The following is a 23284-nucleotide window of genomic DNA, read 5'->3' as shown; positions in this document are numbered from 1 at the left end:
ATACCATTTATTTATTTAAAAAAAGATTCTCGGTCTTGTCACGAGGTTTTGTCAAACTTGTTTAGTCGTTGAGAAAATGGAATTGACTCGAGAAAATTCAAGAGCGATGATTTATTATGACTTTCGAAGTGGTTTAACACAAAAACAGTGTGTTAGCCGGATGATTTCTGCATTTGGTGATGAAGCCCCATCCAAAACCACAATTTATCGCTGGTTTGCTGAGTTTCAACGTGGACGTATCAAGCTCAGTGATGATCCCCGTCAAGGTCGTCCAAAAACTGCAGTCACCTAAGAAAACGTTGATGCTGTGCGTAAGCTGATTGAGGAAGATCGACATGTGACATACCGCGAAATTCAGGCAACTTTAGACATTGGCATTAGTCAAATACAAATAATCTTGCATGAACAATTAGGTGTAAAAAAGTTGTTTTCCCGATGGATACCGCATTCGCTCTGTGAAGAGCAAAAAGCGGCTCGCGTTACTTGGTGCGTCAGAACTCTCGAAAGATTCCACGCAGGATCCTCAAATGCTGTATACAGCATTGTATCAGGTGACGAATCCTGGATATACGCGTACGAACCCGAAACAAAAAACCAGTCACGAGTTTGGGTGTTCGAAAATGAGTTAAAGCCAACAAAAATTTTTCGTTCACGGAGTGTTGCAAAAAATATGGTAGCCCCGTTTGTCTCCAAAACCGGCCATGTTACGACTATTCCTCTTGAGGGACAAAGAACGGTTAATGCAGAATGGTATGCTAGCATTTGTTTGCCACAGGTCGTTTCTGAACTCCGTAAAGAGAACTGCAACCGCCGCATCATCCTCCATCACGACAATGCGAGTTCTCACACCGCGCACAGAACAAAAGAGTTTTTAGAGCAAGAAAACATAGAATTATTAGACCATCCGCCGTACAGCCCCGACCTAAGCCCTAATGATTTCTATACTTTCCCTAAAATAAAGAATAAATTGCGTGGACAGAGATTTTCAACACCTGAAGAAGCTGTGGACGCCTACAAAACGGCCATTTTGGAGACCCCAAGTTCCGAATGGAATGTATAATAAAACAATGTTTTCAAGACATAGCATAAAATATAATAATGATAGATGGTAAAAATGACAATGTGTTCGAAGTATATTTCAAATAATGGAATATGGAAAAGAAGGTTACAACATTCCTCCCCATCTACATCTCGTTGATCAGACGGCGGGGTGCCTGTATACATCGATTACTTCGACGCGGAGCAAATGCACTCCGTGAGGAGTATAACTTCAAATGCTGTGAAGGTGAATTTGGAGAAATTTGTACATTTGTAGGTGACTGCGGTGTAGGTAATGGTACTGCTGCCGAATTCTTGTTTTTAGTTAGCCTTTCGTTAATTATTATTTCCATTCCAATGTCTGGAGAAGCAGTCGCCGGCAGCATAGAAGAATGCGCCCTTTCATTTCTCGGGGTTTCTGAGGTGGAGGACTCGCGTGGCCTGATGTGATCAGCGTGTCTTCGTTTTTCTAGTCCTCCTGGTGTTGAAACAATATATGAATATTTATGTTTTCGGGATGTAATTACCGCTGGTTCCCATATTTTATCATTGCGTGTTTTAATATATACTTGGTCACTTGGTCGGTAACTCGGTGATGTGGTACGAATGTTTTCTTTTACTTGTAAATACTGCATTAATCTTCTTTTGTCTGGCCGAATGTTGGAAAGTATGCAATTTAATTGTCGTCCAAACATCATCTCAGCTGGAGATTTACCAGTGGACGAGTGCGGAGTGTTTCTGTATGTCTAATAGTCGGCGCTCGAGATTTGTATTGTCTACCGATGACATTCTATTTTTGAATGTTCTGACTAAACGTTCTGCCAGCCCATTTGTCCGAGGATGATATGGAGATGATGTGACATGTAAAATAGATTGTTTTGTGCAATATTCTTTAAATTCATAAGATGTAAATTGAGGTCCATTATCGGATATAATCATTTTTGGTAAGCCAAATGTACAAAATATGTTATCTAATGTAAGACAAAGTGATCTGGTGTTGATGTGTTTCATCGGTCGTATTTCCACCCATTTGGAGAGAGCGTCGCACAATACCAACCAATACGATCCTTCGAACGGTCCAGCAAAGTCGATATGGATTCTCTCCCATACTTCTTCTGGTATGGACCAGGAAAATACAGGAAGTTCAGGATTACAAGGGCGGTTCTGTTGGAATCTGGTACATTTCTTGACAAATAATTCTATGTCTTCGTCAAGGTTAGGCCACCAAACATAGTAACGTGAAAGTGCTTTCATAGCAGAAATGCCAGGATGTCCTCGATGAAGGTATGTAAGAATGGCTTTTCGGAGTGCTGTAGGTATAACGATGCGTCCTTGCCTCATGAGTATCTCATTCTCAACAGATAATTCAGTCCGGTTTCTTAGTAATGTTGTGTCACTTCGTTAATTCCCGAAATTTTCAGTGCCGCCCTCGTAATGTGCACTTATAAACGAATGCACACTGCACTAACAGTGTTTATGCTAAGGCTCGTTACCTTTTTTATTATTTTTGTCGCCCATGGACATCATGGGGCAACCAAGCCGCTGCATGTAGCTGAGAAGCTTTTTCAAATCTCGTTTGAATAAAATCACATAGCACTCTGGAAACTCTGAGGAGGGAAGTTCATTCTAAAACCGAATAATACGCCTTATAAGACCTCTGGAAGCGCATCGAGGTTGAACTCAACGATTATAGGTAGTATCAACGAAATGTGCATGAATTTTATTTACGTTTACTTTGCTAGTTAGACAACCTATTAAGCTGTTTAAGGCAGACTAACCAGAATGACACATAAATAGCTGACATTAAATTAAAAAAATTAAACTTATGTATCGAATTGTTTTATTTTTAAAAAGAACTTAAGGTTATTTTTCAATATGCCGTTTGGTCGGTCACGATGAACAGCTCGTCCTTCATAATCACTCTCGAAATTGGCTGAAGAGTGTCCTAAGGCTTTGTTTAACATTAAGCGACCTAAAGGAATAAGGATTAATAAATAAAAAGTTAGAATTATAAAAAAATTACTGGCGTGGCGCATAAGCACTACAATGCCACTAAAACCCGTGTTAGTACCGCGATTGTCCATTTCCGCCGCGAAGCAGTTTTGTGTTCCCGTTTGAAAGGGACACTCGCTTTTTTATTGCCATTGAAGGCATACGATCATACGGAACACCTGATGGAGAGTAGTCATTTTTTTTTCTACCTATTCTAGTAACCTCGAGGGGTTATTCTAAATTCACCGAACTAGTAGGTGAGCTCACGGGGCTCAAACTTGACGACGATCTACCTCCCTATCGGAAACCCACTGAGAAGATACCAGGAGAAACTCAGTGGGCTGTGTCTGTGGGTTAATTTACTCGCCGAGCTCTTCGTCGCAAGCAACGGGTTCGACGAGAGTAATGACCAGGGAGTAGTCATCACACAGAGTCATAATGGTGGTAGGACCACTTTACTGGTGGTAGGACCGCTTGTGAGTCCGTACGGATAGGTACCACTACCCCGCCTATTTCAGCCGTGAAGCAGTAATGCGTTTCGGTTTGAAGGGTGGGGCAGCCGTTATAACTATACTTGAGACCTTAGAACTTGTGTCTCAAGGTGGGTGGCGTATTTACGTTGTGGATGTATATGGGCTCCAGTGACCGCTTGACACCGGGTCGGCTGTGAGCTCGTCCACCCATCTAAGCAATAAAAAAAAAAAGAAATGACATTCATGAACAAAACCAATGATAAGGGCAAAACAAATCACGGCCTATTGCTCAGGGCTTTGCTCAACTTGTTTTAAAGATAAGTCAGACGTAAAATGATACGAGTGAGACTTAGACCACATGTCTCAAGGTTAATGAGTGTATTCAAGTTGTGATGTCTTTGAGCTTCGGTAACAACTTCACACCAGGTGGTCCGTTAGGTCACTCAAGCAATCACGTATATATATTATTTTTTTTTTAGTACAAAGTAAAGGTAGTAGGACCTCTTGCGAGTCCGCACGGGTAGGTACCACCGCCCTGTCTATTTCTGCCGTGGAGCAGTAATGCGTTTCGGTTTGAAGGGTGAAGCAGCCATTGTAACTATACTGAAATCCTAAAACTTAAATCTCAAGGTAGGTGGCACATTTACTTTGTAGATGTCTATGGACTCCAGTAACCACTTAACACCAGGTGAGCTGTGAGTTCATCCACCCATCTAAGCAATAAATAAATAAAAGATATATTCAATTAACCCCATGTCCATAAATTCCACGGTCGCCCTAGTCGCCAAACTGTGCCCTCTTGTTTAAGATCGTCGGAGACAAAATCAAGAGGCTCCATAAGTTTCTCTTGTTTTTGGAATTTTTGCGCAGCAATTTCTTTTCCCCAACATGTCCGCAAGAGACACAGGAAGGAACAAAGTGCCAATACCTGAACAATAATAAAGAGGTATAAATTCGAAATATGTCGTAAATTTTACAACGATTATAAATAAATAAATAAATAAATATTTACTAACAATCACGCCACGTTAACTGGTCCCGTAATAAGTTTGTAAAGAACTTGTGTTACAGGTACCAGATAACGGAAATAAATGTAAGATTAATAAACATACAACAAAATACACATACATATAATTAATATACATCCATAACCCTGGAAAAGACATTTATATTAATCATACAAATATCTTCCCTTGGCGGGATTTGAACCCGCGACCCCCTTATGTAGTGACAATGTCACTTACCACTACACCAGACGGCCGTTAAGAAACTAAAACGTGCGTCGCGTAGATATTATTTCCGAATAAAGGGCGTGACACACGGCGAAGATACTATATATTTTATCTTAACATGGCTCGCTATACATTTTGTATGAATTAGCACACATGGTAAAGATCATACATAACAACACTCTTTCACATCCCTTGATTTGTACCAAATATTAATTAAAATTTCTACAGCTATCTATTAATTCAACACAGTCGTAAATGTATTATTATTACCTTGACCGTCATGATTTTTATCAAATCTCACGTCTCTTCAATTGCACCGAACACTACAAATTGGAAATGCGAATGGTTAGAAAACTCACAAGCTGTAACAAGACATGTTTCTGGAAATTAGGTATTTCACTTATATTTCGCAATTGGGAACAGTAATGCTGTAATTTCATTGAACCGTATCGGTGCCACGAAATACCTGCATGTATGTTGTAGGTGTTTTTATTATGTCTAATACAAGAATAACAACACAATTAGATCCTGTTTATTAAAGTTATACTTCTTTAGGCGCGTTATGAAAAATTGATGAGAGTGAAATTTTACGATGCGCGCGCACCGTGACACAAAATCAACAGATTATTTAATATAATTCATACTAAATATTATTAAATTATGAACGTTCAATATTTATTATTAATTATTTAATATTTAAAAAAATAAATAAAAATAAAGTATAGGTAACTTCTTACGCGCGTACATAAGTACAAGCACCCTTTTTTATTTGGTGTCCGGAATGCGAAAATTGTTATAGTCATCATTGCCTAAAGCTTGACACCCGCTGTGAGAGTTTCGTGCGTTGTGAGTATCTATGCCATGTACAGACATCTACCATGATTTTTAATAAAATACGTAGTTACTTAAAAATACGTACGTGTCTGCGAATGAACTTTCAGAATAAAGGAATAACATCGTGTACCTACAAAATAAACCGAACGGTAAAGTGCCACCATTCTACATCTACCGCGTAGAATTTTTAAGTAACAATTTCAAGGGTGTGAAAACCGTTAGGTATTTAATAAATTCAGAATTGAGATCGTGTCTAAGGATGGTATTTGCATTCTAGTTATTACGAAAGAAAATTCATCGAAGAATATATTTCGGATGTGCTCGAAAGAACAAATTTTGATGAGAACTTGCATCTATAGTATACTTAGCGATTACTTAGTTCGTAAAATAAGTGTCTATATAAGAATTTTATGTTTTTAAACTATCGAATGGATAGTTACGGAAATCTTATGAGTGAGTGGTATTTTCGGACGGGAAGATACCACCTAATTTTATAATGTAGGTCAGGGGTCGCCAAATGGCGGACCCCCGCTTCAATATTGTGCGGCCCACGACGGCCATTTCATTCTTTAAATTTAAACCCCGTGCGAAACTAATTGGTGACAGAGGTCACCAATTAGTTTACATACAGAAGGTAAGAGGCACAGTAAAGGTAAGAGGTAGGTACTTATTTTTTTTTTTTTTTTTTTTTATTGCTTAGATGTGTGGACGAGCTCACAGCCCACCTGATGTTAAGTGGTTACTGGAGCCCATAGACATCTACAACGTAAATGCGCCACACACCTTGAGATATAGTTCTAAGGTCTCAGTATAGTCACAACGGCTGCCCCACCCTTCAAACCGAAACGCATTACTGCTTCACGGCAGAAATAGGCAGGGCGGTGGTACCTACCCGTGCGGACTCACAAGAGGTCCTACCACCAGTAATTACGCAAATTATAATTTTGCGGGTTTCATTTTTATTACACGATGTTATTCCTTCACCGTGGAAGTCAATCGTGAATATTTGTTGAGTACGTTTTTCATTAGAAAAATTGGTACCCGCCTGCGGGATTCGAACACCGGTGCATCGCTTCAACACGAATGCACCGGACGTCTTATCCGTTAGGCCACGACGACTTACGAAACTTAGAACTCGTCGTGGCCTAACGGATAAGATATCCGGTGCATTCGTGTCAAGCGATGCACTGGTGTTCGAATCCCAGGCGGGTATCAATTTTTCTAATGAAATACGTACTCAACAAATGTTCACAATTGACTTCCACGGTGAAGGAATAACGTCGTGTAATAAAAATGAAACCCGCAAAATTATAATTTACGTAATTACTGGTGGTAGGACCTCTTGTGAGTCCGCGTGGGTAGGTACCATCACCCTGCCTATTTCTGCCGTGAAGCAGTAATGCGTTTCGGTTTGAAGGGTGTGGTAGCCGTTGTAACTATACTTGAGACCTTAGAACTTATATCTCAAGGTGGGTGGCACATTTACTTTGTATATGTCTATGGGCTCCAGTAACCACTTAACACCAGGTGGACTGTGAGCTCGTCCTCCCATCTAAGCAATAAAAAAAAACTTACGAAGGACAAGATGCCAACGATTCTTAAAATGTGTTGGTTACCTTTGAATTAGAAATAAAGTTTCAATTGTTTCGAAACATTTTTATTAGAACATAGCCACTTATTGGAGGCTTCGAATGATACTAAATTAATAATAACACGTAAAACAATCAAACAAATCGATGCCTCCAATGAACACTACTCTAACTAAAAATTTTGAAATTTTCGTTTTTCACGCAAATCGCATCACTATTTTAAAAGTATTACAAATTCATTATTAATGGGGTTCGAAGCAAGAGTAAAAAAGCTAGTTACACAAGAAAAAACCATAAAATCTTTATTATTGCAGATATATTTATCAACTTTTTTCGTTTAAACGCTCCTCCTGTAAACCTACGAATTTGGAGTTAGAGTAGTGTTCATTGGAGGCATCGAAATGATCTTAATCTATACATAAATTATTAATCTTCTACTTCGTTGTTGTACCTTACTTTTTAATAGTCTCTTTCGCGAATAATCAGACACAATAATATTAATAAATAATTTACGACGTTTATAACGTTAATTCGTTTCTAAGTAAAAGCTTAATGAGGATGGATAGTTCGGGTTTTAATAAAGTTTTATAATTTACTCCTACGCGCCGTTCATAAATACAGTATTAATTTTTTTTCATATCACAGTAACATGTTTGGCCTTGACAGGATACATCGCCATGTTTTATGCACCTTACAAAAGTATTTACAGTGGGCTTTACGGTAAACCCATCTAATGGCAAGTTTCATCAGAAAATTGTGACTTAGAACCATAATCGTATTCAACTTAAGAAATATAGAAAAATATTACAGACTAAAGTTTTTTTTAAATGTATTTAGGCGTAGCGTCTTTGTATTTTATGAAAATGTGGTTTCGATTTAAAAAAAAAACCTCCGACCGTTTGGAAATATGACGTTTGATATTCCATCTGCTTTAACAATCAGTTCATTCAAGTACGATTGATTCCTTTCCGTATAAAAGTTCCGACATTAGACATAAAAGGTCGAATATAAATGTTTTCAACTTTTTAATTTTATATTTTCACAATTAGTACCTACCTAACGTATTATTTATTTATAGTGACTAAATCAAAGATAGATTTCATGAGATAATTCACCTAGAGGTCAAGTCCTCAATGAGCCTCAGATGTAAAATCACTTTAATTATCCGCTTCTGACCTTTTAATACGGCTTAATATAGCTGTGAAACTCTTTCGAAACAAGGCACTGTTCGTCAATGTGAACAAATATAACAAATAAATTTGGGCAAAATGACAATATCGTGTGAAAGGTTCAATATAATCGATTGGCGTTTTTTGGCCAACATAATGTTCTAATTTTAGATGTTCAGTTATTTGTTAATATATTGTTTAGTTATATATTAGCTATTCTTTTTTTAATAGTTTCCTAGACGTTAAGTAGTAGTTCCCGTTTGCCAAAAAAAAACGAAGGTAATGGAATTTAATAATATGGGGTGAAAAATGATATGGATGAAATGAGGTGAAGTTGAAGTAATCAATTGGGATAAAATGAAATGAAACGAGATGACACGGGATGAAATAAAATCTAATTAAAATTGTGGTTATTTACAGATTTTACTGGACTTTTTCGGAAGAATCCAAGAAGCCATGTCCAGCGACAGTTTCATTTCAAACCACCATTATTAAGCATTTAAACCTGAAGAAACACTAAATTAACAAAATAAAACAATTCACACGACTTCGCTCCTTGCATTTCCGCCAAAAGTCTTCCTAGATGTTAAGCACGAATACGTCATCAGTGACATATTAAACGCCATAGATATTTTTCTATGTACGAGTATATTTAGTGGGTTTAGCCGTTTAGTGTTTAGTTGTTTAGTCATTTAGTATGTTTAGTCTCTCGTACAATTAATTAAATAAATATTTACTAACAATCACGCCACGTTAACTGGTCTCGTGCTAAGCTCGTAAAGAACTTGTGTTACAGGTACCAGATAACGCAAATACATGTAAGATTTTTATTATACACATACATATATTTAATATACACCCATAGCCCTGGAAAAGACATTTTATATTTATCATACAAATATCTTCCCTTGGCTGAATGCGAACCCGCGACCACCTTGTGTAGTGACCATGTCACTTACCACTACACCAGACGGCCGTTATCAGTTATAATTGTCAGTGATATCCGTCTACTTGTTTCGTTAATAAGCAGTAAACGTGTTAAGTATGCTGATTAATTTCTTTGTTTGTTTATTAATACTAACACGCACCTAATATAATAATGGAGGAAATTGGCGAGAATAACTACTTTAAGTAGAACAGTATCACAGTCTTGTGATATTTTATTGACAGTGTGAATATAATCGAGGCAATGTTATGTTTTAATGTTTCGAGAAAAAACTTAAAACCTATTTTAAGACTGAAGTACATCAATTTAAACTTAACAGTGGGATCAACTGGACATATTACCCTTTCAATAAAAAAATTTGGAAAACCGGTTCCCACTTAACTGAGTAATTGGTGAACACACATAAAAATATTAATCATATTATCAAGTATAGAACCTCCTTTTTAAAAATCGGTTTAAAAGTAAGTATTACCACAGATTACGATAGTTATAATTGACATCAAATACCCAAGACCCAGGTTGTGTTCGGTTTTATTTAAAGATTTATCTTTTCAGGGAAGGATCGCAATTCCTATTCTAGCCTATATTCCACTAACTCGCTATTTTTTACTTTCAAAATCATAAGTTTCCTTTTTGAGCTTCGCTTTGAGACTTTTGAAAAACATAAAACGTAAGCACGTTACTGATCTTAGCTTACATCGTACAACCTAACTGTGGTGCTTGAAGTTTATTGTTAATGTAATAAACACAACTCGGTATTGCCGTTGCTACACTGCGATTATTATTAAGTTATTAGCGCGTCGGCACTAGACTTATTCCCTCTGTCCTCTGAATAATGAAGTGTCATTAAATATACTTTGAGAGCAAATGCTTTTGTGCAATACGCTTTATCACTACATAGTATAAAACAAAGTCGCTTTCTCTGTCCCTATATCTGTCTGTCCCTATGTATGCTTAAATCTTTAAAACTACGCAACGGATTTTGATGCGGTTTTTTTAATAGATAGAGTGATTGAAGAGGAAGGTTTATATGTATAATAACGTCCATTAAATAGCGGAGAAATCAATAATAAATTACAGTTTCCGAAGCGAAGCGAGGGCGGGTCGCTAGTGTAGGTATATATGCCTCTAGAACGTTCCCATATTTTTTCATTAATTAAATTACAAATTATTGTAGAATGAAGAAATAATGGGGTAAGGTAATGGCACCTATAGATGACATACCACCTAAAGATGACAGTGTCTCATAACCTTTCAAAAACAAGAGTTTTAAAAAAGTGGCGGGAATTTTTGTTGCATTGACAACACTGATTCTTCTCCCTGGAGACAACATAACAAAACAATCAAACGCCATTGTGGTTTCCTTAATACGGTCTTGTTTATGTTTGTGGTTGTATCATTTGCTGTTTTTCGCTTCAATTCTAGTGATTTGGTTAAGGTAAGTGTATTTACTATTTAAGTTTTTTTATCTCGATATTTATCGCAATGATATACCTAAATAAGTTTTTGTCATTGTTAGACTTAAGTAATTTCACAACAAAGCGCTTTGCACAGTCATTTTGGTTATGGGTTGGGGTTGCAAAGGCGGTGTCATGTTTAGGTTCCTTAAAAGGCGCAGTTTCCTAAAGATGATCGTATTGTCATCTTAAAGATTTTTAGCCCCGATTGATGCTTCAGTGCTATAGAAGTTAAAAAATAAAAAGAATATGTGGGATTTTTATTTCGGTGCAATAGTTTTCCAGGAACCTTAAGCTGACAGCTATGTCATCCTTAGGTTCTTTCTGTCATCTTTAGGTTATGTATACGATCCCTAAGTAACTTTTTATTTTTTTAGGTGAATGAAGACGATGCCTCCCACAAAAATTCTGTAGTATGATGAGGAAGTTATGACAAAAGCCCTGGATGACGTGATGCGTGGGGTACCTGTGTACGCGGCTGCTAAGAAGTACAAAATACCCCGCTCTACACTTCGGAGCAAGGTCAAAGGGATCAACCCAATATCAAGAAAAATGGGAGCCCGTACGGCTTTTACGGCCGATGAGGAACTGAAAATTGAGGAATGGGTCCTTGAATTAGCGAGAAAAGGATTTCCCGTTTCGTAAGGAACCTTTTTAATAAGCATGCAAAGATTAGCCGCTCAATTAGGGAAGGACATTTTCCGTGATAAGGTTCCATCCAAAAAGTGGTATGGCAGTTTTATGAGTAGACACCCTCGGATTTCTAATCGCATTGCCCAAAATTTAACAAAGAGCAGGAGCTCAATAACAAACGAGCAATTAGACGGCTGGAAGAATGACGTTTATACGTATTTAGAGGGAAACGGATTGGCGAGCGTCTTGGATGACCCCAAACGCATATTTAACGCTGATGAGACAGCATTTTTCTTGCAACCAAAAGCCGGAAAAGTTATGGCTGAACGCGGTTGTAAAAATATTTATCAAGCGGTTGGTAATGACGAGATAGAGTGCATTACAGTTCTCTTTACGGGCAATGCTAATGGAGATCTTGCACCACCCTTGGTAGTCTTCCGTTATACACGTATTCCGCTCCATATCACCGTAAATGTGCCCACATCATGGGCTATAGGAAAAAATGAGCAGGGATGGATGACCTGCGCAATTTTTTATGAGTACATTGGAAACCAGTTCATTCCATGGCTGGAAAAAGAAAAGATAGTGCGACCAGTACTATTTTTTGTCGATGGCCACGTCTCCCATCTATCTATGGAGGTTAGTCAGCTTTGCAGCCAAAATGACATCGTTTTAGTGGCCTTATACCCCAACGCCACCCATTTGCTGCAACCGATGGACGTCTCCGTATTTCATACGCTGAAAGCTTCGTGGAAAGAGAAAGCTTTACAACATCGATTAAGCGATGGTGAAGTGTCAAAAAGTAATTTTTGCGCCTTACTTAATCAACTTTTATTGGATGTGTATCGGCCAGAAATTTTGACAAATGGGTTCAAAAAATGTGGGTTAGTGCCCTGGAACCCTTTGGAAGTCACTGTTAGGCCTGCTGCGCCACCGAAGGCAACTGAACCCAATACAGAAACTAATTTGTGCTGTCCTAATTGTATTCCGTGTCTGAAGACAGTAATCGGGGCAGAAAAAATTGCTTCTTTTAGTGGGAATAAAGATTCCATCCCTGTTACCGACCATTCCCTGTACGAGCTATAGAAGAAGGTGACAACAGGATTAGAAAAAAATACTGTGACTATTTTGGAAGCCCCTTTAGCAAATGCAGAGGATCCAGTTGAAGACGGAATGGAAATTCCTGCTCCTTTGGAAGTTTCTGCTCCTTTAGATCCTCTTGAAGACGGAATGGAAATTCCTGTCCCTTTGGAAGTTTCTGCTCCTTTAGATCCTGTTGAAGACGGAATGGAAATTCCTGCTCCTTTGGAAGTTTCTGCTCCTTTAGAGGCTTCGGGTTCTTTAGAAGTTTCTGTTCCTTTAGATCCTGTTGAAGACGGAATGGAAATTCCTGCTCATTTGGAAGTTTCTGCTCCTTTAGAGGCTTCGGGTTCTTTAGAAGTTTCTGTTCCTTTAGAAGCTTCTTCTCCTGTAGAAACTCCTATTCCTTCTACATCATCTCATATCCCGTCGCCTTTTAAAAGATGCAGTTTCTGGCCATAGGAAAGTACGGTACCGAAAAAGAGAAGGTCGAAGGAAAAAATCCTTTCGGTGATTTCATCCCCTCAGTGGCAGGAGTATCCAGAAAAAGTTAGATCTGAAGAAACAGAAAGATGAGGAGAAACAAAAACGATTGGCGGCTAGGCTTAAAAAGAGGCAAGAAAAAGAGGACGAGAAGTGCAAAAAAGCCGCGAGGCGCCTCTTTACCTCTTCTAGAAAAACTAAAGAAAGTGAAGATTCAGATGCTTCATCAAATGACGAAGCTGGGAGTTTGAAATCGTCGTCTGGAGGTGAATGGGATGAAAAAAGCTCAGGATCCTCCGATAATGAGCTGCAAGCCCCAAGGAAGGAGGTTGGGGAGTATGTTGCCGTAAGATACGAAAATATGATTTTTCCTGGTAGGATAATCGTTGTCAAAGAAGATGGAGTCGTCGTGACTGCCATGGTGCGTCATGGGCGACTGTGGAAATGGCCTCAAAGGGAGGATCGGTTATTTTATGCTTGGGACGATGTTGTGGGCAAAATAAAAACGCCCACCAAATTTAGTTCAACTAGGGAGATTTATGATGTGCCCCAAGTTGTAAAATGTTTAATTTCTTTATTCTAATTAAAATAAATGTGTTATTATTTTTGCTAATTTGGCTTTTTAATTTACACAGAAACCTATGTCATCTTTAGGAACCGAACGAATTTTGAATGTCATCTATAGGGGCCAATTGAGTGATTAAAAAAAATATTGTTCCATTACATCTATGTAAACGTAGGGCGCTGAAAACTTTCTAGCTGATAGACAAATACTCAAAGCCTGTTTGAGCACTAACAGTCATGAAAAATTCTGTAATTTGTGGTTTCCACGGTGCAAGATGTAGAAAAAAATGCTTAATGTGTCATCTATAGGTGCCATTACCTTAAATGGTTATATTTGATAATCGTTTTTCTTGACCCAGGTACGTTTTTTGAATAAATTCGTACTTTATCTGAAGCGGTTTGACATAGATTGATAGCATTAGAATCAATTATCTAGATTTTTTTAATTCCTTGGCACCTGCATTTCCTCTTGATGACGAGGTCAATACATTAGAGTAACAGTTACTGTAGTGCATTGACCCCGAGCTGACGTCAGCTCAATTTGAATTATTGACATAGGTTAGATGTGTTTTGTTAACGTGTTCGTTTTAAGCGACGAATCCCTTACACCCGACAAATATTAATTTATTTATATTAATAATCTTTAAAGCTATTTTATAATAATATTCTGTAACAATTACATACTACTCAACAAAGTTTTTCTTTGAGACTTATCACATACCTAAGCCACATAGGATACGGCCGCCACAATTATCACTATAGCATTCTTATGTCGAACTACATTATACTATGAAGCATCTACTCTAAGTGCTTGTTACGCTAAGACACACTCACGGGTACACAAAGATGCAACCATTTCATAAATAACCAACCTGTGCGCCTCCGATTTCAGATGGTGGCCCAATTTATTTTGGTCATTTTGGTCGTGACAAAATGGGGCTCTGCTGTTAATAACTTACGTTTACATCAGCGTAATCCGAATATACCAATTTTCAACTCGAAACATAAGCTTATGAACACAAATCAATACATCAAAATCGGTGCAACAGTTGTCGAGTGTTGCTCGAACGAATAAACAATACAAGCAACATATTATGTTAATATACTTTTTGACGTGACAACGTCTTATAATTCGATGGAGCCGGCTGCACGCACGAAAAAACATGACTCATGCGGCGTTACCTCGCTCTGAGGCTTTCCATGTAAGGCTTGAAGTGCAAGCGAGAGCGCACAACGAGCGACAAAGAGGCACAATCGGCCTCCGCGTTGGGCAGCGTTCGACATCTGTCTCTCTCCTACTTGAGTGAGCGATGCATCCGCGTGGACAGCTGCTATACAATAATACATTTACATGTTTTCGTCAAGTATGAAGTTCAGTGAAAAGTGAATGTGGTGTCAATTGTTTATAGCAACGATAATTGCGATAATTGAAAAATGAAACCATTCCATCAGTATTTTCTCATGACGTTGTCACGTTCAACTATCGTCAGTAAACCGACTTTACAGACAACCGATTTTTTTTGTATACACAATGAACGTACGAAGACACAGTTATGCTACGGTGTTGCAATGGGGACTAGACCCAGGCAGCGACGATGCTGGCTCTCCGGCGGTGGCACACGCGGACGCAGGGCTCGAGGGCCAGCCGGCGCCAGGGTCACGAGTCGTGGAGCAGGCGCTGGTAGTGCGGGAACACTTCGTACGGCGGCACGTGCAAACCAAACTCGAGGGCCACTAGAACGGCGAATTCGAACTTCATCAGATCCTTCCTGTCCAGTCTGAATGTCGTCTCTATGCGCTGTTGAACATATTTTATTTATTACATGTTTAGAACGAATTCACCTGCCAAAAAGAACCGGACAGATCTTATCGAAAATCGCAAAATGGACTGACAGAATTGAAAATGATTTTTAGTTACACGATGTGAAGCATGTCGTATTGTACTTTAAATATACGGTTGTATTGGGTTAAACACCAATCACCAACCTGACGACCTATTCTTTTTTAAACACGTAACTAGGTATTCGTATTGGGAATATTGTAACAGATCGCATAGGGTAGGAACCAAAGCTCACTTCAAAAAAATAATTACAAAAAAATATAATTGTGGAACTGTTTCCAAGATGGCGACTTCAGAACTCACTTTTTTGTTAGTTGATTGATTAACTGGCGTTGAAGAAATGCCTCATCGTCCATTTTATATACGATAGATAAATACCTTGCAGATTGACAACGCTGAGCAGTCGCGAGTACACGCCACATTATGTATACTTGGCTTTTTAAATAATTGAACACATAGTGACAGGTGTTAGCCCTAATCAGCACTCGTATGTGGCGCACACTCGCAGTCGACGAATTAATAATAACTTAATGAATCCACGAAACTTACTTCTATCAACGCCTTCAGAATTTCTCCTTTAACGTCGTTTAGCTTAGCTGACAGTAACAGGCACGCTCCGGCACATAACTTCCTGTTGTCCTTGTTTATAAGATTCGCGAGTATCAACTTTTCAAAATAAACGTACGCCTGAGCGACCGACAACAAATCGATCCCTCCGCTGTCGTGTTTGGCGATTTTCCGCATTTCTCTTTTTATACTAAAAATCAAATCGTATTTTTATTTACGTTTATTGAAATGCGCTGGTCTGATTTTAATTTAATGTATTTGCGACGGAGTCATAATGAGTGCTGATTGACTGAGGGTGTTCGAAAACACAAAACATAAATTTGTTATGTCAGTCCGTCCGCGCGCAGACGGAATAGCCCCTTAGGTAGAGAAAATTACGACGAAGATTTCCGACGAGCGAACTAACTTATATACACAGCCCACTGAGTTTCTCGCCGGATCTTCTCAGTGGGTCGCGATTCCGGTCTGGTGGTAAATTCTGCGAAAAACTGCTCTTGTTAGAGCTAGTGTTAGTAAATTCTCTCATGTTGAGCCTGTGAAGTCACCTAACCGTCCGCTTGTAGCTGGAATAGCCCCCTTGGCTACCAGCAAATAGGTGAGGAGACAATAAATAAGTTATTTTAGGGTAATAATACACATCATGTTTTAAGTCAGTCACAGTATCTTGTGATTTTAACAGACTTATCCATACCTTCTTAGTTTACTTAAAGTCAGTTTAATGTGTGGGAATTTTTCTCGGAATTTATCATTCAGTTCTTTCTTTAAGTCCTGCGGTCGAACATAGTCGATGATCGACGTCATGTAAGACGTAAACGTTAACAGAGTCCTGTGTTTCCCCGCAATCAGTTCTGGATCATCAAGTACATTAGGGCAGTAGTGAACCTGTGGATGAAATACGACAGTTACACAAAGTAGGAATCGCTCCTTGACTTCATTGAATATCCTCATTATGATGTTTGGAACGTCTACAAATAATCGATAAATCTGTAACCCTATATTTAAGCTGAACGTTCTGTGGATTTTTTTAGATGATACAAATATCTATTCTTAACCTGGGAGCGATACGGAATGCGTTTTTTTTTTAAATCTGTTCTTAAACAAGTAACTTAATAGTTTTAACACAATACTAGATTGAGTACGTACTAGTAAATACGTATTACTATTATATAGTACTCTAATTTGTAGAATGGCGTCAACGTTCAAGAGGTAAATGCTACAGCGTAGATGTAAACACTACATCAATTTTTGTTCATAATTCGTGTTGTCGAAAAGGCATAGCGTGTCCATCAACTCCAAAAACTTTAATTATTAACATCTCTATACATACTTTATCAGCAGTTAAAAGGTAGTCCTTGAATAATAGTGCTATTTTAATTTAAATTCCTTTAGAAAAAACTGGTATTAGCCTGTATTTGAACACTGTTATTAGCTTCTCTTGATTAAGAGATTACAGTACATTTTACATAAAATGTCACAATGAAACGCGTTAAGTCAACACGCTTATTTATTAAGTGTTATTTTGTGATATTTTATTGTTCTAGCGATCTCTATTTAGGTATAATATGATATGTTATTATAAAATCTTACATATTTTTGTGAAAGCAAAGTTCCTTCGTCCCAGTCGAACGTTTTATTATCAACAGAAGTGTGGGGCGGTGAGGACGCTATCGTTGTCCTTTGGGAAGACTCGTACGAGAAACACCTACAATAAACATTTAAATCGAAGTGAGGAAAGCATTATTGTATATTGACATGCTTGTTTCAAAAAAGGTTCCCCAGTTATTAATTGTGGGCAGTCAACTTGAAACATACTATCAGATTAATATTACATATTCTTACATTACAGACCGATGAGTTTAAGCATAATTTTTGTAATCACTCTTGTAATCTTAAATGACTGAACACAACAATTAACCTCACATGATACAGAAAGTATCTTTTTAGTAATCACGTTTTGTTTTTAGGTGCAACCCTGACTGCTTTGGCAAATAGCCACAGTCTGAGAATATATTATGTCATGTGTGTCATATAATCTTGAAACTATTTCTGTAACATTTTTATGACTAATGTACAATCACTATCTATTTTTGTAAATTAAAAAAGACATTAAAAAAAGGAATGTACTATCTAACAGTATGATTCAAGGAACAGTTAATAACATGCATTTTCCAAATTTAATAAATATTATTTCATGCTTACATTCAATATTTTCGGATAAAATTGCAGATAAGCTGACTACATTGTATTAGTAAAAAAAAATAACATTTTTATATTGAAACAAAATCTAAATATCTATTTATCTATATATATAAAAATGAATTGCTGTTCGTTAGTCTCCCAAAAACTCGAGAACGGTTGGACCGATTTGGCTAATTTTGGTCTTAAACTATTTGTAGAAGTCCAGAGAAGGTTTAAAAGGCAGATAAATATGAAAATGCTCAGAATTACATAAAAATAACATTAAATATCTTATACAAAAGCTTAGGTCTTTTATTTATCGATTGAGGCACTACGAAGTCTGCCGGGTCAGCTGGTATGAAATAAATATAACTTTTACTAGTTGGTGTACCGTTAAGGTTCAGTATTGAAACAAATCATTGAATCACTTTTGATGGGCAAGAAGACGTGGGCAAACATATGTTTTTTTTTGTAAGTTATTAGTTTAAAAACCAGCATGCAAGTTAATACAAATACGTCCAGTGAAGTTAGGATAACCCCTCGAGGTTACTAGCGTAAGTAGGATTTTTTTTTTACAAATTTAGAAAATTTTTTTCTAAAATTACTATCATTGACTCTTGATAAATACGAAATATGATAACTCTGATCGCTAACACCTACATATGTTAATATTTTTTACATTGTTTATACCTAATGAATGTGTCCTCGACACAATTCATTTTAATAGCTTTAGTCCGTAGGTACTAATATCATGAAGCTGAGTTAAATAGCATTAGCCTAAAACTATTGTTGCATAGCATGGTGATATTTATACTTTTGTTGTTTACCATTTTTTATCCTTGTGTCTCGTCAATAACTTAGTCCTGAAATTTAAATTTGTTAGTGATGAAATGATTGTGATTACTGATTTATCATTAAATCATGATCTGTTATGTGTAGTATTTCAAAAGTAAATGCTAATTCTAATATTTATTTTTCAGCTCAAAGCAATGTATGAAAGTAGTTTAATATGAATGGAATAGTTATTCAATTTCAGTATTGTTTTCATTGAATAACCATAATTTTTTAAAAATTTATTCACTTTTTGTTTCCATGAACAAGTTGTTTTGCTAGACATCAAAATGCGAAACAAACGAAAGTGATATAATAACAAAACATATTTGGACACACATGCGCTAAGCATTTCAAATTAAATTGTATATGGACTCAAACAAGCTTAACTTTCCTTTATTCATAGTTCAAAATTCATAACTTTTACCTGGCTATAACATGAGGGTGACGATTTAATATTTTCCAATTTTTATCAATGTACTCATTATCATACAATTTACGGTATTGCTCTAATGTGTGTACTCTAGATGGTACAAGAAGTTTAGAATAAGATATGTCTTGACCATTCTCCTCTTTTTCCAAGCCTAAGAGATCAAATGGATCAACCCCATTGTCTGTTATTGCAGATAGGGGTCTAGGTCCTGATGTATTTCTTCGGCGCACTCCATCCTTTCTAAGCTCAGATCTGAAAGTATTGTTTCTATTGATAAAAATGTATTCTTGAATAGAATCCAATAGTTCATTTTTACTTTTCAAAGTTATTGGCTTGCTGATAGTCAGTCATTTAAATAGAATATCAGTTTAGATAGCTAGGCTAGATCTGTACATTTTAACAACATATGTTTCAAGCAAGTAACTTTCATAAAACTGCATATTAATATTAATTAAGCTATTCATGTGTCCCCAATTAAATTTTTCTATTCTGAACAGTACCTTGGTGTTTAATGTACAAATGTTTAATATAATCTAAGTATTTTCCAGATATATGTAATCGGTCCATGAATAGCTAATACAGTGTATCCTTTACCTATTATGGAATACCTGTATCTAAGTTTCACATTATTCTGAAAAAATAGTTGGAAGTAGTTCAGTTTGTTTTTGGCATTGTTAAAAGTTAAGTTGATTTTGCTTGCAAGGTATTATTGGCCAATTGACAATAAATGAGTCGTCTATTATCAAAGGTGGCAATCTGTGCATTTGGACAAAAAAATGTTATTGATATGTCAATACAGATTGATTTGAATATAATCGTCTCCTTCAAAGAATACGGTTCAAAACCTGCATTAAATAAAGGTAAATACTTAACCTGTTATTTATCTAAGATGTCGTTCAGAAGAGTTTTGTGAATGCCAATAGAATACAAAGTCAATAATTCGTTTTTCTGATTTACCAATAATTGTCCAAAAGTCACATTGCCGGCTTTGATAATAGTCGACTCAAATATTCTATTACACAGCAATTACTTTTAATTATGAAGTGTTAAAAATTTCAATATGTTGACGATATTTCATACCTGGCAGTTCTGGTAGTTCTTGAATATGGAATGGTGCTGAAAATGGCACATGGTACACTTTTTTCCGGCACAAATGCAAGCCGCTCATCTCTAAATGTAACTCCTTTCGTTGATCTTACAAAACGTACTTCATTGATCATAATGTGGTTCTCAGGTATACATGTACTGCTGGTTCGGAAACGACCTGCAACACCAACTTTTATTTATCTTTAAATGTGTCTAACTACTTGAACTCAATTTGTAGATTTACATTTTTTACTCAATTTTTCAATTATACTGCTTAGCATAAATATATTTTTACTGCGACCGTCTGCTTATTTGTATTAGTATTTAATGGGCCCAACCATGTAGCCTAACAAATGAATGTTTTACACATATTTATAATACAAATTGTTAATGCATAGAGTGGCCAGATTTTAATAGTTATATTATTATTGAAAATTATTAAGTCTGAGATTTTATACCAGTTAAATTCACGCAATATAAGTACTGACATACATACCAAATGTAAGACTCTCTGAACTACTTTTCTCTTCAGTATTAATGCCAGCCATTGACACCAGATGTCCTCTCTTACTACGCAATGATACATGTTTTTCTTTCGATGATTCAATATTTCCTGATGAACATCTGACGATAAAAGGGTAAATGTATATTAAAAATAGTTTTACTGTAATATTTAAAACATGAGTTGTTCTTGACCACAAAAAGTGTATTATACTAAAAATGTCAGAAATAATAGAATGAAAATAATAAACATGGGATAAAACTATTATAGTATTTTAAATTATGTCTTATTTGAGAAAATGATGGAAATACTACATTGAGGGGTGAAAGGCTATTTGGTTTAAGCGACATTTCTCTAAATATGTGATATTTATTTTTGTAATTAAGGTCCATTTTATTTGGTATTAGTATCAAAAATTCAATGTTTTTAATTAAACTTCAATTAAGTCTACCCCATTAAAATTGCTAGTTTTTTTAAATTATTTATTGCGTAGATGGGTAGCTCGACGAGCTCACAGTCCACCTGGCGTTAAGTGGTTACTGGAGCCCATGGACATCTACAACGTAAATGCGCCACCCACCTTGAGGTATAAGTTCTAAGATCTCAGTATAGTTACAATGGCTGCCCCACCCTTCAAACCGAAACGCATTACTGCTTCACTGCAGAAATAGGCAGGGCGGTCGTACCTACCCGTGTGGACTCACAAGAGGTCCTATCACCAGTAAACACCAGAAGTTTATTGTTGTGATTTTTTTATAAATTTTCAACTCTAAATGGGTCTCCTGTAGATTTGCAAAAATGTTGTTTAAACCAAATAGCCTTGCACCACTTGATATGTACTTTATCAGTGTAAATGTTTTCACCTAATTGATGAATATCAAATACATTATACAACCTACATTTATATTCACAATGAATACTAACTAATTATTTAAAGTAGCTCAGCATGAGACACAGTCTTAGAATTAAGTTCTTATTTCTTATTATTAAATATAAATCATCACATAAATCTTACCTGTCTCTGAAATTAGAGTTCAATCCACTTTTCACTGGAGTTAAATTAGTTGTATATTCTGAATCTGAACTTAATGAATAATTATCTGTCCCGTGGCGATGAGGACTTGATTGATTCTTACTGCGGCCATGAACACTGTTCCTTGAAACATTTTCTTTATCGTTTGATATCTCAACAGTTTTTAACGGACCATTGGCTTTATCGTTTTTATACGACTTATTGTCAATCAAATCCATTTCTTTTTCTTTGTGTTTGCCGTCGAGAGATATGTTAGATAGAAAGGTAACAGCAGCTAATCGTCTTCTGGCTTTTTCATATTTATTACGATGGTTAGGCATTCTTGTATATAAATCCCGTTTCCTTTTTAAGTTAATTAAGCTGTATACTTTTTTTATATATTAGAGATTTTATGCAACTTTTAAACTATGTATTTTTTTATTTATTTATAGTAGTAATGGGTAAGTACAGACGTTTAATATTTTTTTGTTTGATACTTTTGGACAGGCAAAGGAATTAGGAAATCTCGTAGTTACATTATTTCCGAATTATCATTTGCCATTATTTCCATTTATTCAATGAAACAGGCAAAGATTAAATAGTCCATTAGCTTTCTTTGCAGTAAATTACGTCAGCGTATAGCGATTATTGTTATAGCTTAGAAAAAGTACATCTGAAACCTGTTAACGCTCACCAACAAGATTGGTTGGTGTCCAGGACCACTGACGTCCCGAGTCGGGCTGCCTACGATTTCACCTTGGCCTATGGCTTCTCACAGCTGGTGACACAGCCCTCCCCTGTCCCAGATATTTAGGGGTAAGAGCCTTCTCTGTTCATTCTTTTTTCTGAGGTACCCGTCGGGAATCGCGGCAGAAGTTGGTATAACAATGCCAGAAGGGATGCTGCACACCTCAAGCGGTCCGCATACGAAGCATGGGATGATGCCAGGAGACGTCGGCATCCTAACGTCTCAAAGAAAAGGAAAAGGTTCTACAAGAGGGCTATTGCCAAGACGAAATCGGGCACGTCACTAGAGTTGACGAGCGATTAAAGAGCTATCCCTCCGGGAACCATGTATTTTTGTCGCTTGCCAAAGCTGTAGAAGGAAATTTATGCAGGTCTAATCTCCCACCACTGCGCAAGTCCGATGTGTTATAGAGCCAACGTTGCACGAAATGATACATACTGGCCATTAATAAGCGTTTGTTTTTAAAAACATGTCTGTCATTAATATTCTTTTGTATTTATTTTAATATGAACAACAATATTATCTTACAGATCATTTTAATTCATATTACGATGACAGTCTGACCTATAGGGCGAAAGAGAAGGCTGACCTTTTGGT

General features: G+C 36.8%; 2 protein-coding genes and 1 pseudogene across 3 annotated transcripts; 1 reads left to right on the top strand and 2 right to left on the bottom strand.

Moving 5' to 3' along the window:
* Positions 1 to 2861: 2861 nt before the first annotated feature.
* Positions 2862 to 5353, bottom strand: LOC114248357 (uncharacterized). The gene is made up of 3 exons (XM_028181570.2): positions 5006 to 5353; positions 4254 to 4431; positions 2862 to 3010 (listed from the first exon to the last, which is right to left on the bottom strand). The coding sequence occupies exons 1-3, from the start codon at positions 5015 to 5017 to the stop codon at positions 2862 to 2864; spliced, it is 339 nt and encodes a 112-aa protein (XP_028037371.2). The 5' UTR covers positions 5018 to 5353.
* A 6012-nt stretch (positions 5354 to 11365) lies between these two features.
* LOC149503143 (uncharacterized) lies at positions 11366 to 13509 on the top strand (annotated as a pseudogene).
* Positions 13510 to 14779: 1270 nt separating this feature from the next.
* On the bottom strand, positions 14780 to 22431 carry LOC114248378 (CDK5 and ABL1 enzyme substrate 2). 2 transcript variants are annotated; one of them, XM_028181591.2, is made up of 9 exons: positions 21943 to 22431; positions 20922 to 21049; positions 20420 to 20603; positions 19334 to 19591; positions 18903 to 18938; positions 17485 to 17599; positions 16589 to 16779; positions 15880 to 16087; positions 14780 to 15288 (listed from the first exon to the last, which is right to left on the bottom strand). In XM_028181591.2, exons 1-9 carry the CDS (start codon positions 22278 to 22280, stop codon positions 15148 to 15150), a joined length of 1599 nt encoding a protein of 532 aa, XP_028037392.2. In that variant the 5' UTR covers positions 22281 to 22431; the 3' UTR covers positions 14780 to 15147. The 2 variants fall into 2 exon arrangements, with proteins under 2 accessions (XP_028037392.2, XP_089583195.1); XM_089727069.1 differs by lacking the exon at positions 18903 to 18938 and having other exon boundaries at positions 14879 to 15288.
* Positions 22432 to 23284: the final 853 nt, after the last annotated feature.

This window comes from Bombyx mandarina, chromosome 04 (assembly GCF_030267445.1).
Source record: "Bombyx mandarina strain Sakado chromosome 04, ASM3026744v2".
In the NCBI taxonomy this organism is placed as follows: domain Eukaryota; kingdom Metazoa; phylum Arthropoda; class Insecta; order Lepidoptera; family Bombycidae; genus Bombyx; species Bombyx mandarina.
Note: the sequence above shows the minus strand (reverse complement) of the source record. Positions and strands in the feature narration are given on the sequence as shown.

Bases quoted from the DNA above. Each gene is read 5' to 3' on its own strand.
- LOC114248357 (XM_028181570.2), bottom strand. The intron at 3,011-4,253 runs GTTAATTGAATA...TTATTCCTTTAG, and splicing joins GTGGAATTTATGGACATGGG to GTCGCTTAATGTTAAACAAA.
- LOC114248378 (XM_028181591.2), bottom strand. From the start codon at position 22,280: ATGCCTAACCATCGTAATAAATATGAAAAAGCCAGAAGACGATTAGCT. The intron at 19,592-20,419 runs GTATGAAATATC...CAATACTTTCAG, and splicing joins AGAACTACCAGAACTGCCAG to ATCTGAGCTTAGAAAGGATG. The intron at 16,780-17,484 runs GTAAGATTTTAT...TTTCATCCACAG, and splicing joins CTTTGCTTTCACAAAAATAT to GTTCACTACTGCCCTAATGT.